Source organism: Apus apus, chromosome 14, assembly GCF_020740795.1.
Source record: "Apus apus isolate bApuApu2 chromosome 14, bApuApu2.pri.cur, whole genome shotgun sequence".
In the NCBI taxonomy this organism is placed as follows: domain Eukaryota; kingdom Metazoa; phylum Chordata; class Aves; order Apodiformes; family Apodidae; genus Apus; species Apus apus.
The window spans coordinates 13,628,761-13,644,406 of record NC_067295.1 but is presented as its reverse complement, the minus strand read 5'-3'; the positions used below and the strand labels follow the sequence as shown (position 1 = coordinate 13,644,406).

Genomic DNA, 15,646 nt, shown 5'->3' with positions numbered 1-15,646 from the left:
ATTTTCCTCTTGTTGGAAAATGTTAAAGGTAAGAAAACAGGGAACTCTGTGTGGCATGTAATGGCAGGTTCTCCTTTAGTACTGATTTCTTGGCATTATTTGGACGATAAAATAAAAGACGTTGTTTTCCGGTTGAAGAACTAAGTGCAAGTACTAAAATGATTGTTACTTCCTAATAGACAGCTAGTGATATAAATAGTGGTTCTGAATTTTGTCATGGAATTCCACTGTTGGTTATTTGATTTTTGTTCTAGAATAAACGCTATAAATTATTATTTTTTATTTTTTTGTCTACAGCAATATGTATTTATGACATACATTGTATTTTAAATGATGAAATAACTTGGAGACTTCACTGAAGATTTTTTCCTCCTAAGAAAATTTAAAATTTAAAAGATGTCAAGAATGTGCCATGCCAGAGATAGAAATATGAGTAGCCAAACTACCATGGATCTATTAGGGGAGGAATAGAGTGATACAGTTTCTCTATAACGTAAAAAACCTTACTGGTTCTGTCTTTTCTTAAAACCTCTGGAAGTATCCAATGGGACAGATATTAACAGAAAAGAAAGCTATTTTGGGCTTATTTCAGCATCATGTGGAAGGCACTAGCTATGTGCATCTCCTCTTTCATTATAATTTCTACTGACATTCAAAATAAGTTGCTTTTTAAAGCAAATACTAATGACACTAGACCTGCTTGCCTTCTTTCAATACTAACACTCTATGAGCTGCATCGATAAAGCACCTTAAGTTTTCAAATTTATGCATGCTAAATTTTTTCATTTGTTTTGTCACTAAGGGTAAAGTTACTGTAGTGTTGTCAGAACAGGCTGTGACCACAAAGTCTTCTCCCTTGTCTGAACAAAACACATTTTTGGATAGTATGCTATTAAAACTGTGCAGGTGCTTTGATTTTATTGTAAATACTCCCTAACTAAGAATTTAGCAAGTGGAAAACTAATTTTAAGCATTGTTTGAGTTTTTTATTATTATTTCTCAAAAAGATAATTCTGAATGTAAATGTGGACTGTACCCAGTTTCTGCAGTCTGCTGGGCCTGCATGCACTGATTTGAGACTTTTGTGTAAAGGGCTTGTAGATTGTCATAGAAAAGAAAAGTTGCATTTATGTAGCTAGTGATTTCAAAATTGGAAGCAATTTTAGTTTTATCTACTTTACATGACTTTTACCTGACTGATCGTTAAAAGCAGCACAAACCTCTTGATGGAAGCAATAGTGTCTATTGTTCCAACTGTTTAAAAATCATTTATTACCCTGCTGTAAGAGATAATACATTCCAGTGATCCATCTGGAATTCCACATAATGCAGAAGCATCCAATATCAGACTTATAATTGTAAAACATTGCTTATTGTAACAGGTAGTTTTTCTCCAAGCACTTGCCAGAGCTTCACAGCATTTGCCTTAAGTAAAAGTTCAGCAGTTGCAAGTATATATGATATTCTCATCCATTACACTACAAATATATGTGCTTATATTAACTAGGTAAATTGCAAGCCTACCTTTGCATCAGAAGCACTTGCATCATTGGCAAATATTCCACAATGACACACCATTTCAGGCTTAATTAGTTTTTCAAACCTTTGTCTTTCTGGCAGAGGAGTGAGTGGGCAAGCAACGTGTGCTGAAGCTGCCTCAGTTTGCAGTGAAAAACCAACTGAGGTGACTCTTTTGTCATTGATTATTGGGGAGGTTTTCTCTGGCTGGATGCCTTCTGCCTGGTCACCATAAATTAGTTTTGTGTCACTGCCTCTAACAACCAAAACACACTGATAGTTTTAATTGATGGTTTATATGTCCTGAGACAAGATCTAGCCTTATTTTTCTGCTCTATTACTTTCCAAGAATGGTCTATTATTAACATGCTGTAGTAAAATAATTTTACATTCCTTTAAAATTTATAGTGTATTTTTTCATTGCACACCATGCATGCAACCCTTACTGGAGTTGTAAACTATTAATGAGCAGATGTATCTATATACATTGCAATAATGTGAAAATATGGGGGGGGGAGGTTATAATTTTAGAACAGTTTACATTTTGATGGTTTTTCAGATTTTTTCTGACTCCATTTTTCCACAGCTGTATAAATAAGATAGGAATTCTCTGACAGCATGATGAAATTATAAAAATATAATCAGGCTGTGAGGGCACCATCATGGTGTAAGCAACTGAAGTCTACCCTAGCAGATATAATAGGCAGAATGTTCTCTGATTGAAGTAAAATTTCATGAAGCAAAACAGGTGGTGATTAACAATTCTTTAGGATTGAACATTTCTGTTATAATTGGGCACTTTTGGTCTGATTTTCAGGTAAAGATCAACATTTGAAACTGTTTAATAGTAGTTTTTAATACTTGTAAAGTTGTGGTATTGCTTGTTTCTGAATGAGTAGTTCCAAACCACCATTGAGGGTGGTTTTCAATCTGCTGCTCTAGAAAGGCTAAGAAAAAACCCAGACTGGTTCCAGTCATCTCCAGTGGCCCTAGTGCAGGACAGAGCTGAGCCTGCTGGCCAAGGTGGCGATGCCTTGGAAAGAACCAGACTTGTCTTGATGTAGTCCTGGTAGCAAGTACAGAAAAAAATTGGGTGTGTTCATTGAAGTAATCTGCTACCTCAAAGGTTTGTATGGCAGATTGGGTGCTCTTTCAGCTCCAGGACTTTTATCTAGGCTTCCTAACCCACCTTAGATGTTTTTATGGTACTTCTGAGCTCTGTTTGGAAAGCTTTATGAAAAGAAATTTCTCCTTATAGCAATGGTAATGATGAGGCTTAAGTAATTTTACACTGTGCAAATAAACAGTATCTCCTAACAATTACAAAAAATAGGTTAACCCATTAGTCACATCAGTGTTTCTGAGGTTTTTCCTGCAGTAAAGTCCAGTCTTCTATTACTGTGATCCTTTTATTAAAAACCTTGGAATGCTTTGATTGCAAATGGAATACAAAAGGCATTTGTGGGTGGATTACTAGAGTACGATGTCTTGATGCATGGCCTTTCACATCCTGTTTCACAAATTTTTCATCACCTCATTATTTTCTGACACTTTGCAGAAGGTGAAGAATGCTCAATGAAAATACATAAATCATGAGACCTCTTCAAAACTTTCTGTCCCCTTTGTTATTCAGGAGTGCAAAAATGGTGGAAATTTTGCTCTTGGCACTCGACTCATAAGAGGTTGTCCAGTGAAAAGAAAGATGTAAAATAGAGTAGAATACAAGGAAAAGCTACAGAGAAATGAAAAAAACCATGTAGATAAAAGAAAGACAGCAGGAAATAACGAACAATGAGTGCAGGAATTTTATATTTAAGGGTGTAAAAGATGAAAAGTCAGGATAAGGGCAAGGGGGAGTGATTTTGTCAGTATTGTAGAATTGTGTCTCACTGGAAAATCTGCAGAGATTTTGGATTCTAACAGATAAAGGCTAATTGTTACAAAATTAATTTTACTTTCTTGGTATGCAGTCAAATGCATTTTTCAAACACAGATTTAGTATCCTGACTGAGTACAGAATCAGGACAGAATATGCTTCAAAACACAGCTGGCTTTACACAGTGAGCTGTGGTCAGTTCAGCTGAGCGTGGTTCTAGTCAACAGAAAGGTGAAAGAAGGACCCTGTGCTGTGGTTTTATGTCAGTTATACTTGGGAGACAGAGATAAGTGGCAGTTAAGTGCAAAGGTATATTGTTTATCCATGGTGAGTGACAGCAAAAGTTCAGCTGTGGGTGATAAACATGGTGGATGCTGCACATAGTGCTGTAATTTTCAATAAAGAGTGACTTTGCTGTCTTTATTTTAGCTAGTTTGCACAATTTACATAAAAAATGTCCCCTTTGTGATCAGTACATAAACTCTTTCCTGACAGGCTTTGCTGCTGTGGATTTCTGTGGCAAGGTTCAGGTAGCTGAGGGGCCGCGGGGGTGGCATCTGTGAGGAGCGGACATCGGAAGAGCTTTTGTGGTCTGATTTGCTTTCACTTAACCATTATGCCAATGTAAGGTTTTTTAAAAAGCTTATATAAAACATGGATATGCTGCCTTGGATTTCAGCCACTTTGGGGCACAGGGAAATACCTACATAAGGCATACAGCAACAAGAGCTCAAGCCTTGGCAGTGGAAATGTCTGATATTCCTTTCCTGCATTTGCAGGGAGCAGTGATAACAGTTAATTGCTGTAGGAAGTCTTCCAGTTTTTCTGTGTGTTAAAATGGGAATGTAAACATAGCTACTTACATGGCAGTATTAACCGATCTGTTAATAAGCAATTGAGGGGAAAAATCTCACCAAAAAAATGTGCTTTCTACATCCCAGACCAATTTCCACATCCTTTTCATTGTTTTCTATCTAATTAAATCGATAGTTCTATTGCTGAGCTTAAAATGAAACTGACAGAAACTCCTTAAATGCTGCAGAAACCAATGGTCCTTGCAAAAGGTCTTTGTTTTCATTGCCACAAAGTTCAGATGTGTTACATCTGGTTTATTTACTGAACTAAATGTTTACACCATCATGTTCCTGTATTTACCAAATCCTGCTGAAGTGAGGGTTCCCATTACTACTGCAGAAGTAGAAGCCCAGTATTATATAAAAAAGAAAGACAGATCTTGTTACATACAGCTCTTTCTCACCAGTCACAAGGAGAATACTACCTATCCATCAAGTGTGTTCTCGTTTGTTTGGGTTTGTTGGGTTTTTTTATTTTCATTGTGCTGATAGATTTTAACTGTGTTTGGCAGCAGAATACTATATAAATTATTTTATACACTTTGTGAATTATTTACCCAGGAGGCCCTTCTCTAGACTTTGTCCATGAGCTCTGTGTCCTTCTTACGTTGAGGGCTCCAGAATTGGACACAGTACTCTAGGTGGGTTCTTACAAGAGCTGAGTGAAGGCGGAGAATCATCTCCCTTGGCCTGCTGGCCACACTTCTTTTGATGCAGCCCAGGACATGGTTGGCTTTCTGGGTTGCAAGTGCATGTTGCCAGCTCATGTTGAGCTTCTTGTCCACCATCACCCCTAGGTCCTTCTCCTCTGGACTGTTTTAGATTCATTCTCCCCCCAGCCTGTCTTTGTGCTTGGGACTGCCCCGAGCCAGGGGCACTTGGCCTGGCTGAACTTCATGCAGTATGCACAGCCCCACCTCCCTAGCCTGCCAAGGTCCCTCTGGATGGCATCCCTTCCCTCAAGTGTACCAACCTCACCACACAGCTTGGTATCACTCAATGCCACTGAAACATTACTTCTAGTTGATTATTTCAACACAATTCTAACAATAAGTATTGTCTTTATTAACACAAGTAGAGCTGATGTAGCCATAGATAAATGTGTGGGTTTGTGTGTGGTTTTGTGTTGACCCTTTTTGTAAGCACAGGTGTCTCAAGGACTGCTGTTTGGGTTTTTCTAATTAAAACATTTGGCACAGGGATGATTTTCAGATTACTTCTCAACTTGTCTGCGTCTGGACATCCTGTAGGCTACCTATAGGCTAAATTTTGACTTGCTCTAAAAAGAGAAGAGTAAGTCAGTTGTAATGTTTAATTTCAAAGAATATCAAAGTAGTTTAGTGAATGGTGATAAATGAAGGGCAAAGGACAATGTTCTCCAGTAGTGTCATGTGCAGGTGTAAACTGGTCCATAAGTGCAAATTCTACATCTATTTTGATTAAGGTCTCAAGGTTGATGATATAATCAACCTTGTAGGGAAAAATTAAATGCCTACTTTTAATTGCTTTCTCAGGAAAATTCTTTTGACAGATTAAGCATGGGTGAAGTATTTAAGCTATTAGCATAAACTATTTTCAAAATCTGATTTATTTAAAACTCTAGTTGCATAGATGTAGTTATAGAAAAAAAGTGAGTGTACACTTCATTTTTACTATAGACTCTACTGAGCAATAGTGGCATTCAGCATCTCTTCATCTGAAACACTGCTGAACAGTTGTGCTTCACAACATCACAGGGCCAAAATGCTACAGATGAAACGACTCATCTGTTATGCCAGGAATGACTTCAAGATTGCTATTTACTGTGTGCCAAGTTAGGGATCAGTCTCCATGTCTTCTCTCATGCATAGTAAGCAACATTTAAGGTGCCACACGTCATCACATTCCATTAAAAATTCCATTGATCTAATCCATAATACAAGACACATGGAAAATGTAAAATGAATAGTCTCCCTGCTCCCCCACTCTGCTTTCTTTGAAGTAAGTCTGACTCTGAAGTACCCCATCTAACAGGAGAAGGTAGAAATTATTCAGGTATGGAGGAGCTTTTTTTTTAACAGTTGGTTAGACAAAGGTCCCTGGTGAGAAGGTTTTCCTAATCACTTGCCAATAAAGAACAGGAAAACCTCAAAGGTGGTATTTCCATAGGAGTATATTATTAGAAAGAATTGGTATTTGAGGAGTTTTATTTTAACAGGAATGTGCAAGAACTCCTGTGTGTCTAGTTTCACATAAAGCTCAGTGAAAGGTTTAGAAAATTAGCTCATATGTGCTTTTTATACAGTGGATGGAGGAAGCAGACTTTACATTTCACAACTTCTTGTTTCTGATAAGTTCCAGAGTTCCAGTGAATTATTTATGTGGCCACTTATCCTATAAAGATGGAACTGAGGGTACAAAGTGGGTTCACAAATGCTACCAGAAAGCCTTCAGGTGATAAGATGAAAATGGTTCTTAGTCGCTGCTGATCTCAAACCTGGACTTGAATTTGCAGCCTACGGATGAAGGGCTGAGTCTCTTAACATTTTTCATCTCTAACTTCTGAATTTTTGCAGTTTATGCACAATTCATGAACTTCTATTTATCTTTAGCAATTGCCTTATGAATCAAGGATTTAACTGGAATAAGATATTCCAGGAAATAGTAAATTTCAATTCATTTTTATGAATCTAATATATATTCTGCATATGAGAACAGAGACATTAAAACATTAGCAATAAAAATACTAGAAAGAAACTACCTATTTCTGTAACTGTAGTTTAATTCCCAAAGACATGTAGTTAGAGACTGTGGCAGATCTGCCTTTTTGCAGCTCTTGGATTTTCTAGGACTGGGACTCTCTACCATTAAAAGTGACAGAATACACCTCTGCAGGTTGCTTAATCTGTTATTTCTTATTTATAATGGGCTAATTTCCAGCTTGATCCTCTATCTAAAGCAATATGTATCCATACCTAAATCATTTGGAAAATATTTCTTTTTTTTTTTTTTCCAGAGAATTTCTTTCTCTTGGCTGACCAAAACCTTCTCCATATTGTTGATAAAACTGTTTTGAATTCTTTCTCTGCTGTCAAACATAGAATCAAGCGTGATGTTAGGCAAGTGGTTGTCAATTATATTTGTCCATGCTCCAGGATTTGCTGTTTTCAGTAGTGGGGTGGTGCCAAAAACATACTACTAGGCTGAGGGGCAGGTGGTAATTTTTCAACGCTTCCATAGCCCTGCCTAAATATAAATGGAAATCAAAATAAAAAGAGAAGCACAGAACCTGATAATGTTTAATCTGTGAACCAATCCATCCACATAGGGTAACAAAAATTCAACATGCAAACCTGTAATTTTCCTATAAGAAAGGTCAGTTAAACCAGCTTAACCTTTTTTTCACATATAAAGCAGTAAGTCATCAGCCCTTCAGTTTCCAATCCCAAGGCACTCTCAGAATAACTTGGAGATAAAGCACAAAGATGAAAATCAGTAGAAGCTGATGAGTTGGGCGTGCAGTTGTTTCTTTGAGATGTTTCTTCAAGAGAAATTTTACATATGCTATAAGTTAGAGTTAGGGGGGAGAAAAAGGGTATTTCAGAATAACTGCTCCTTGCAGAAATTAAGCAGATGAACATTTCATCACAGGCAAGTTGGAAACTCTCTAATTTATAGATATTTAGATATAAGCCCATGAAGATACTGCTACTGCAATGCTAAAAAAAAATAATATTATCTTTCTACTTAAAGATTCTACTAAAATAACTATAAATTACTAAGTAAATGTTAAATCTCTGTGACAATATAATTAATTGTATTCTTTGGGATTAAAATCTGAAACCTAAATGTAATAGGAACTTAAAAGTTTGGGTCAAATATCCCAAAATGATTTTCCTAAGTAGAACTATATGAACAACAAGGTAACAACATCAACACAGCAACACTAGCTTAATGCTGCCTTCTGACATCAAGACAAAAGCATTTAACTATTCAGACTCGAGTATCTGATTCAAACAAATAATCCTTTCTCTACAAGCCCAGGCAAATGACAGATTCAGTCTAACCAAACTGCTAAGCTCTCATCATTTTCCTTATTCAACACTGTTCAACACATCATCCAGAAAACAAGTGCTCAAGACACTATAAATTGTCATGAATTAAAATGTGCTTAAGAAATCTGAGGTTAAACTAAAAAACCACCACCAGCAGAATGGTACATCTTTTCCCCATCTTTTGTGTGTGAAAGTTGATTTGTCCATTTCCTTTGTGTCCTGTGGCAGGACTTGTGTTTTTTCATGGATTTCAAGAATCCTTTCTCCAAACCATCCGGGGCTACACTTCCTGATAATGCCTGAAGGGTTAACTAGCAGTGTGCTATTACTGAAGTATGTACCAATGCATAATTATGTTGAAGACGATTCATGAAGTGTTTATGGCACTGAAATTCGTAATACATCAGCAACCACCACAAATGGATTTACTTTAAGCTCGCTTATTTCACTGCAAATGGCTTCTGTGTTCACTTACCATTGGTAATGAAATGAACAGCCCTTAAAATGAAGAAATACATTTCCAGGGGTTGTGGATGTTATAGATGTTCTTTGCTGCAAATGCATTATGAATTTTTAAACCATTAAATATATATGTACTATTTATATCACTCTTACAGATACATGGCCTCTTTATGTTTTGAAGACTTCAAAGAATTTTTTACCACTTTTCTCTTTATTGTTTTTTCTTTTGCTACAGCATCTGCAGCATTTCCTTAGTCTGCTGCTTAAAACAATCATTTTGTCCAAGAAATCATCTTTAACCTCCAGTTCATCTTCCATGTACCATAGATCAGTTTTCTTCAGATCTATTTTCTTTTTTTTTATAGACCTATTTTCTTTGCAATATTTTTTAATCTATTTACCTCATAAAATTGCAGTATCTGTTAACAAATCAACTCTAAAGACAATACATCAGGCACTGAACCCAGCGATGTTTCATTGTACATACATGCCCATCTGCTTTCATACATTACAGGTTGGTGTTCTCGGTCTGAAATACACTTGAGGTAGCCCTGGGCAATGGTCAGCCCAAGCTCTGTTGTGAGTAGCACTTCCCTGAACCAGCAGGCAGTCTGCTCGGAGCTGCTTAGCCCTGTGTTCCAAAAGCTGCACTGAGGAAAAACGATAATTGTGTTCCAAAAGTCGTACCGACAAACTTGCCTCCTGGTGAGACAATCTTGTCTCCTGGTGCTCAATAGATGATTGGAAGCAAATCACAGACTTCCTGCTGCCAGTGCTGCTCCCAAATATTTCTACTCAGAGAGTTGAGTCTGGCAACATCTGCAGTTGCTTTTTGGCTAGGGTATCATGAAGAGGGTTCATAAGGAGAAGGCTATATGGTCTGGGTGGTCAAAAGCAAGGAAGCTAATGTTTGTTTTGCAAAAATAGATGGTAGAAGGGCCAATCAGAGTTTTGAGTGCATGTCCACAATGAGTCTGAAGACCTGAACAGGCTGACAGCAGATAAAACAGAGGGCCTGGATGGAAGCTGGAGGAACCTTCATTGCTACAATCTCTGATGGTCAAGATGGTACATGTACATGAAAGAAGAGGCAGAAATACAACAATATTTCTGTAAAGCCCAGGAAACTTATGCTCTTTGAATAATTTCCTTAAATAACCCCTTCTTCAAGTATTTATTTTTATTCCAGAAACTTTAAGTAGCCTATTAGGTTAAGTTTTACATAGCCACTCTGAAGCATGGCTTAGTGGTGTGCTCCTTACTGCCAGCTCCCTTTGAGCTTCAGAATGTGTCTGCCCCATCTTGCACTCCACAAGCTCTGAGTTTTGCGGTGTGAGTCTTCTACTGCAAGACATCTATTGCAGAATTCAGCAGCCAAGCAAACAAGAAGAGCTTTTATTTTGCTGACAAATTGTTTTCCTGCAAAGGCACAAACCCCATTGTTTCTCCTAAGAATCTAGATACCTCTTGATTAAAATAAGAGTTAGATATTTTATTTGAAAGGGAAAAAATGTTTCAAAACTCTAAGAAAACCTGAAATAGGCTTTTATTCAGAAAGGAAATTTGTTAAAAGATTTCAAGAATTAATCCCTGACTGGGAATTTTTTCAAAACGTCATGTTTCAACAGGGTCTTCCGCTACCTGCCATTTATTTTCTTGTCTTGCTATTGACAATTTCCTTCAGACTGGAAAGTGCCTCTTTCCAAAGCCAACTTGTGCAAGTGCATGACTAGACAACTATATTTAAATTTGTGTTTTCTTTGTAAACATTTCCTGCAGAAATGACTGTGAATTGTCACTTTGTGCAATTACAACTTCAGGGTAGAACTGCCAACATTATTTGTATCAAATGCTTTAAGTGTGCTATATATTAGAAAGACAAATAAATAGTAAGATACCTTTCTGGAGGTGGTTACTTGCCAAGGGATACTCAGGCAGGTACATTAGTATGTATCATGTTTAGAACAGAAAATATTTAAAAAAATATTTTAGTGCATGTAGCTCTGGAACAGAACAGCTGTTCCCTGCTCTGCCACTGACCCATGTAAGAATATGATGCTATCTCCGTTGGCACTTATTTCTCTGCCCATAATTTATCTGTCATATCTTCTAATCAACAGTTATTTCTTCCTATAGCCACCTACCAAACCAAAACTTTCACCTCAGCTGGGAGCCCATATATAAAAACAATGGCAGACTCTTGAGTATGGAGTTCTTTTTAAGAAAGAACTCCAAAATTCTTTCATGGGAAGGGAACAAATGTAATACAGGTATAAAAAGTAATCCAAGAGAAACTTTTTGACAGTATAGAAAGGAGAATATGTATTGATGTATTGAGACTCCAAAATAGAAGCTCTGATCTACTAATTTAATATACACCTATTTCTGTAATCAAGGACAGATGGAACTAAGAAACACCTGGACATGCTTTGGTTTTAATCCTGTGAGTAGTCCTTAATACTCCAGTGAGTATTCACTTCTCAACGTTACTGCTCAAATGCTTAAAGATAATGATTTATTAATTACAGTCTGTGAGATTTCTCTGTTCTTTAATGAAGGATTTTAGTATAGCTCACATAGTTGTGTGAGCTTCACCTATTTATTATTTTAGCACCTTAAAATACTTTTAAAATCTTCATTTTCAGTGCTGCCAGCTGGCTAGAGAAATATTCCTAGTGAGCTATCACAGGTAGTTGAGTGGGTATTGAAAGATGGCTACAGGTCAGATTTTGAAAAACAATGAGATGCCTAAACATCTCTGCAAGTCTGATCCTTGGTGCCCCCCTAAAATCACATAGATGGAGATGAGAAAAGATTTACAGGCTGCTTCATCTGGGAGGGCACTCAATGGTCCTTGCTTGCTTGCTCTTTCTCACAAAGCTAAAGCTGTGTGGTCCTGTGCAAAGGTCTTTGTGTGTATCGGCCATGGACTCTAATATTGCTCTGGATAAATCAAGAGTAAACTGTGTGAGTTGGGATTTACCATGAAGAACTTAATGGCAAAAATTCCACAATTCACCAGGAGGAAAGCTTGGCTTATGTGGCATGAGCAAATATCACCAAAGGGTAGAAATTCCTTACATTGAAGTTTGTCTTTCATGTTTCTTATCAGTTCAGTCTTAATGAAGGTGCTGATAAAGCGGGAGTTACTTGGCCATATGAAAAATCTATCAAAGTAGTCAGTGTTATTGAATCAAAATGTTGAAAATTATTTTCTCAGAAATAAAAATCTCAAGAAAAAACTAAAGAAACTTTGCCAGCATTGGATTTCATTTATAGTCACTAAGCTTCTCCTAGTATCACTTTCTCATAGATCAGTAAATACCAGAGATCTTCTACTGCAAAGAATAACCACACTTCCCCACTGTAAAACCATTTGGTAGTAATTGAAAGAACTTCAGCATAATGTTTTGAACTCCGTTTTACATTTGTTGGGCACATAAGCCTCCCATACCCTTTTTTGTTTTGATTTTAGAATTGGAAGTTTGAAATACGAAATACAGGAAACCCACTGAGTGGATTTAAAGATCATCCCAGGGGTCTTTAAATTAAATGAATAGGGTTCAGCCTACCTGGGTCACAGAGCAGGGCACGTATTTGGAGAGAATCTGCTGCAGTAACTTGATAATTTAAATTTCTATCCTGAAAAATGCATGTCTGGCTAACTTTTATCATCTCAGTCATCTGACAGATTTAACAATGTGGAGCTAAAGGTATCCAGCCATTAGTTTAACACTGCTTCATGTTTGATGAGGAATAATAATTTCTGAACTTACTGTTTTAAACTGATGTGACTTTGTAGAGGTACAGTCATGAGCAGTTTCACTGAGTTATGCATTTAGGGAATCCAAGATCACACCTTGGGCCTTAAAAACCGCAGAAAAGGGGGCCAAGCCCCAAAGCTGTTAGTGGAGGCACTGGGATATAGTAGGTGCTTTGGAGATACTCCTGTGTGTGATACCTGTGCAATCTACAGCTGGATGTAAGACTGTTGTGGCTGCGTTGATTTTCTGCACATGTGAAAGAATTTATTCGTGTCAAGTTTTTTTTAAGGAATCATACACTTGTGACTTAGGGATGGCTTCCTCATTATCACGTTTTATGACTGGTTTTCATTTTCTACCTATACACTTAACTCCCAGCTCCTAAACCTTAGGGGGTAGCACATCTATCTTATCCTCAGACTACTTATATGTGATTGCTGCAAGTTGAATTACATCTCAGTGGCATTAATTTATTGTAACTGAAGGTTGAGTAGCAAAAAGAAAAAAGTTAGATCACTACAGAATTAATACCTAATGTATTGAAAAGAACAAGGCAGTGTGCTGACAGGTCTTGATGTTTGGGGTTTTTTTCCAAACTTTTTCATAAATAGCTGCTGTCAGCCTGACTGAGCAGTAATTCATGCGTTCAGGGATGCTGCCATGCTCTTCTCATTAGCCGAGTATTAGAATTCGTGTAAGATTTGGTTTCCTTTAGGCAAGAGGAAGGGGAGGAAGCAGGCAGAGATGTCAGAGTACCGCCAAGGGCATCGCTTTCATCAGCAATTTCCCAAGTGCCACTTCTTGGGTGTGTTTATTTCTGTGTTTGCCTCCCGCCCCCAAAAGTGACAACCCCTGCTCAGTCCTGCCGGGGAAGCACGCAGCTCTCCGGGACAAGCCCCCGCGGCCCCCGCTCCGCCGAGGACAAAAAGTTGTGACGGCGCCGCCGCTGGGTCGGGGAGGTTCCGCCCCGGCCGCAGCTCCGTGTCCCCCGGGTCCTGGCTGCGGGAGCTGCGGGAGCTGCGGGAGCTGCGGGGCTCCGCGGGGTCCCCGGGCGCCGCCGCGCGGCCGCCAGTCCCGGGCGCGTGCGTGTCTTCCGCCCGCCGGGGGGACCCGCGCCCCGCCCGGCGCCAGCGGGGGCTCCGCGCCGCCGCCCCGCCGCATCTCACCGCCCGCTCCCGTCCGGCTGCTGCTGCCGCCGTTCTCCCTCGGCAGGACGGACCCTCGCCGCTCTCTCTCCTACCCCAGCCCGCCCCGCCGGGCTTGAAGGTCACCTCCGCCCGCCCGCCCGCTCCGGAGCCACTTTCCGCGGCGGCTGGAGAGCGGCAGCACCTCCGCCCCCGGGAAGGTCCCTGTCCGGCCGGTGCCGGGGCTCCCGCCGGCCGCGGCTGAGCGGAGCAGAGCGGGGAGCCCGCCCGCTCGCCCCCTCCGCTTCCCCAGTCGCCGCGGCGGGGACAGCCCCCGGGGTCTCGGCACTGCCCGCGGAGCTCCCGGCGGGCCGGGCGCCCCGGTGCCGGAGCCGGGGGCGGGCGGGCGGCGGCGGGGGCGCGGCATGCGGCGGTGAGGGCGGCGGCGCTGCCCGCGGGGAAGGGGCTGCGGCTGCGGGAGCCGTGTCCCGCTGCGACTTGCCTGGCGGGGCCGCTGGCTCCGGACAGGAGAGGCGCCGCGATCCTTCGCCTCCGCTCGCCTCTTTATGGTGAGTTTCGGCCGCGGCCTCGCGGAGGGTGTTGAGGGGTAGCGGGGCCGCTCGGTGCGGGGCATCCCCGCAGGTGCGCGGCGGCGGGGGCTGCTGCCGGCCCCGCTCCGCCCTCCCCGGCCTCCCCCCGAGAAGGAGGCGCTCCCGCTGTCGCCGGTCGCCTCGGCCGGAAAGTTTCCGGGGCGGCCCGGGCGGAGGGTTGCGCGTCCGCGAACGAGGGGGCTCTCGGGGGGCAGGGGCTGCGGTGAGAGCTGCGGGTGCCGGGGCGCGGCGCTGGCTGGGAGCTCGGAGCGCCTTGTCGGTGCGGCGGGGCCGGGCAGGGGTGCGCTGTCGTGCCCCGAGTGCGCGCCGCGGGGAGCCCGGCGGTACCGGCTGAGCGCTCCTGCGTAACGTCTCGGAAGGTGCTTCGGGGAGCTGGCTCACAAAACATAACAAGAATAATGGCTAGTCGGGTTTCAGATGAGTTACTGATTAGAAGAGTGCAGATATTAAGCAACTGGGAAACTCTTTGCCTGTAAGTCACCAATATTTACTTATTTTATAGGTGCTTCATCATGCTGTTTTCTCTTGTACTCGTCCGTCAGAGAAAATGTGTCAGTGTTGCCTATATGTGTTCACTCCAGGTGAAGCAGCACTACCTAGATGTTAAGTGTTCCAGCTGCCACGCTGCAGCGGAGGCCTGGGTTGGCCGTGTGGCAGTGGCACATGCTCTGCCTCTCCCAAGTTTGTGGTGTGGCTGATGGAGATTGTGCTGCCAACTTAACGTGGTTCCCGCAGATGGTGGAACGAATGTGGTCTGAAGTTTGACTGGAGTGATTCACATCAGTGAAGCGTGAAAGATCTTGTCCAAATCTGCAGCTTTTGTTTATCTTCCCTCTGAATTGCAAATGTAGCATAGTATGTTAGATTTTTAAGTAGTTTAGTGATGGCTGTTTTTTCACCTCATATAGAATTCAGCCTATTCTAGGCGAGTTGGATTGTAAAATACAGCAGATGCAGAAGATGCTGTCCCAAGACTGTCAAGTCTCTTCCTGCACTTCTCACTCCAGTCTTGATGTTACTTAAAAGAGGGAAGAAATTGTGTGTTTCATTTGTCGTTTAGAAGTGTGAAAACAATTGTATGCATGGATTGTAAAAGCAGAAACAGGATTTTGTCACTCTGTGGTAGAGATTCATGATCGTGGAGGCGTTATAATCGAAATTGTAATTAGACCTCATAACCAAATGATTATTTTTTTTTAGAGACCAAATATTCACAGCTGCTTGACAAAATATGTATTTTCTGTGTGTGAATTCCGATCTGTATCTCAGTACATCATTTAGTTTTTAGGGAGGTATTTGTTATCACATGCTCCAGTTATCAGGATTACAGTAGGGATTTAGAATAGCTCAAACTATGGTATTTTGTCTTTATTTTTTATTTTCTTTTACTGGAATGGTTTTGA

At 40.9% G+C, this 15,646-nt stretch overlaps 1 protein-coding gene across 19 annotated transcripts in view; it reads left to right on the top strand.

The window, feature by feature from the left end:
* RBFOX1 (RNA binding fox-1 homolog 1) overlaps nucleotides 1-15,646 on the top strand; it is a 1,074,031-nt gene that overhangs the window by 307,164 nt on the left and 751,221 nt on the right. Inside the window, exon 1 of one of the 19 annotated variants that reach the window (XM_051631820.1) lies at nucleotides 14,126-14,201. The exons of 17 other annotated variants lie outside the window; for them this stretch is intronic. In XM_051631820.1, the coding sequence (XP_051487780.1) occupies nucleotides 14,199-14,201 (3 nt within the window). In that variant the 5' untranslated portion in view covers nucleotides 14,126-14,198. Of the gene's footprint in view, nucleotides 1-14,125; nucleotides 14,202-15,646 lie in introns of those variants that run through there. One more of the 19 variants, XM_051631823.1, reaches the window with a different exon arrangement.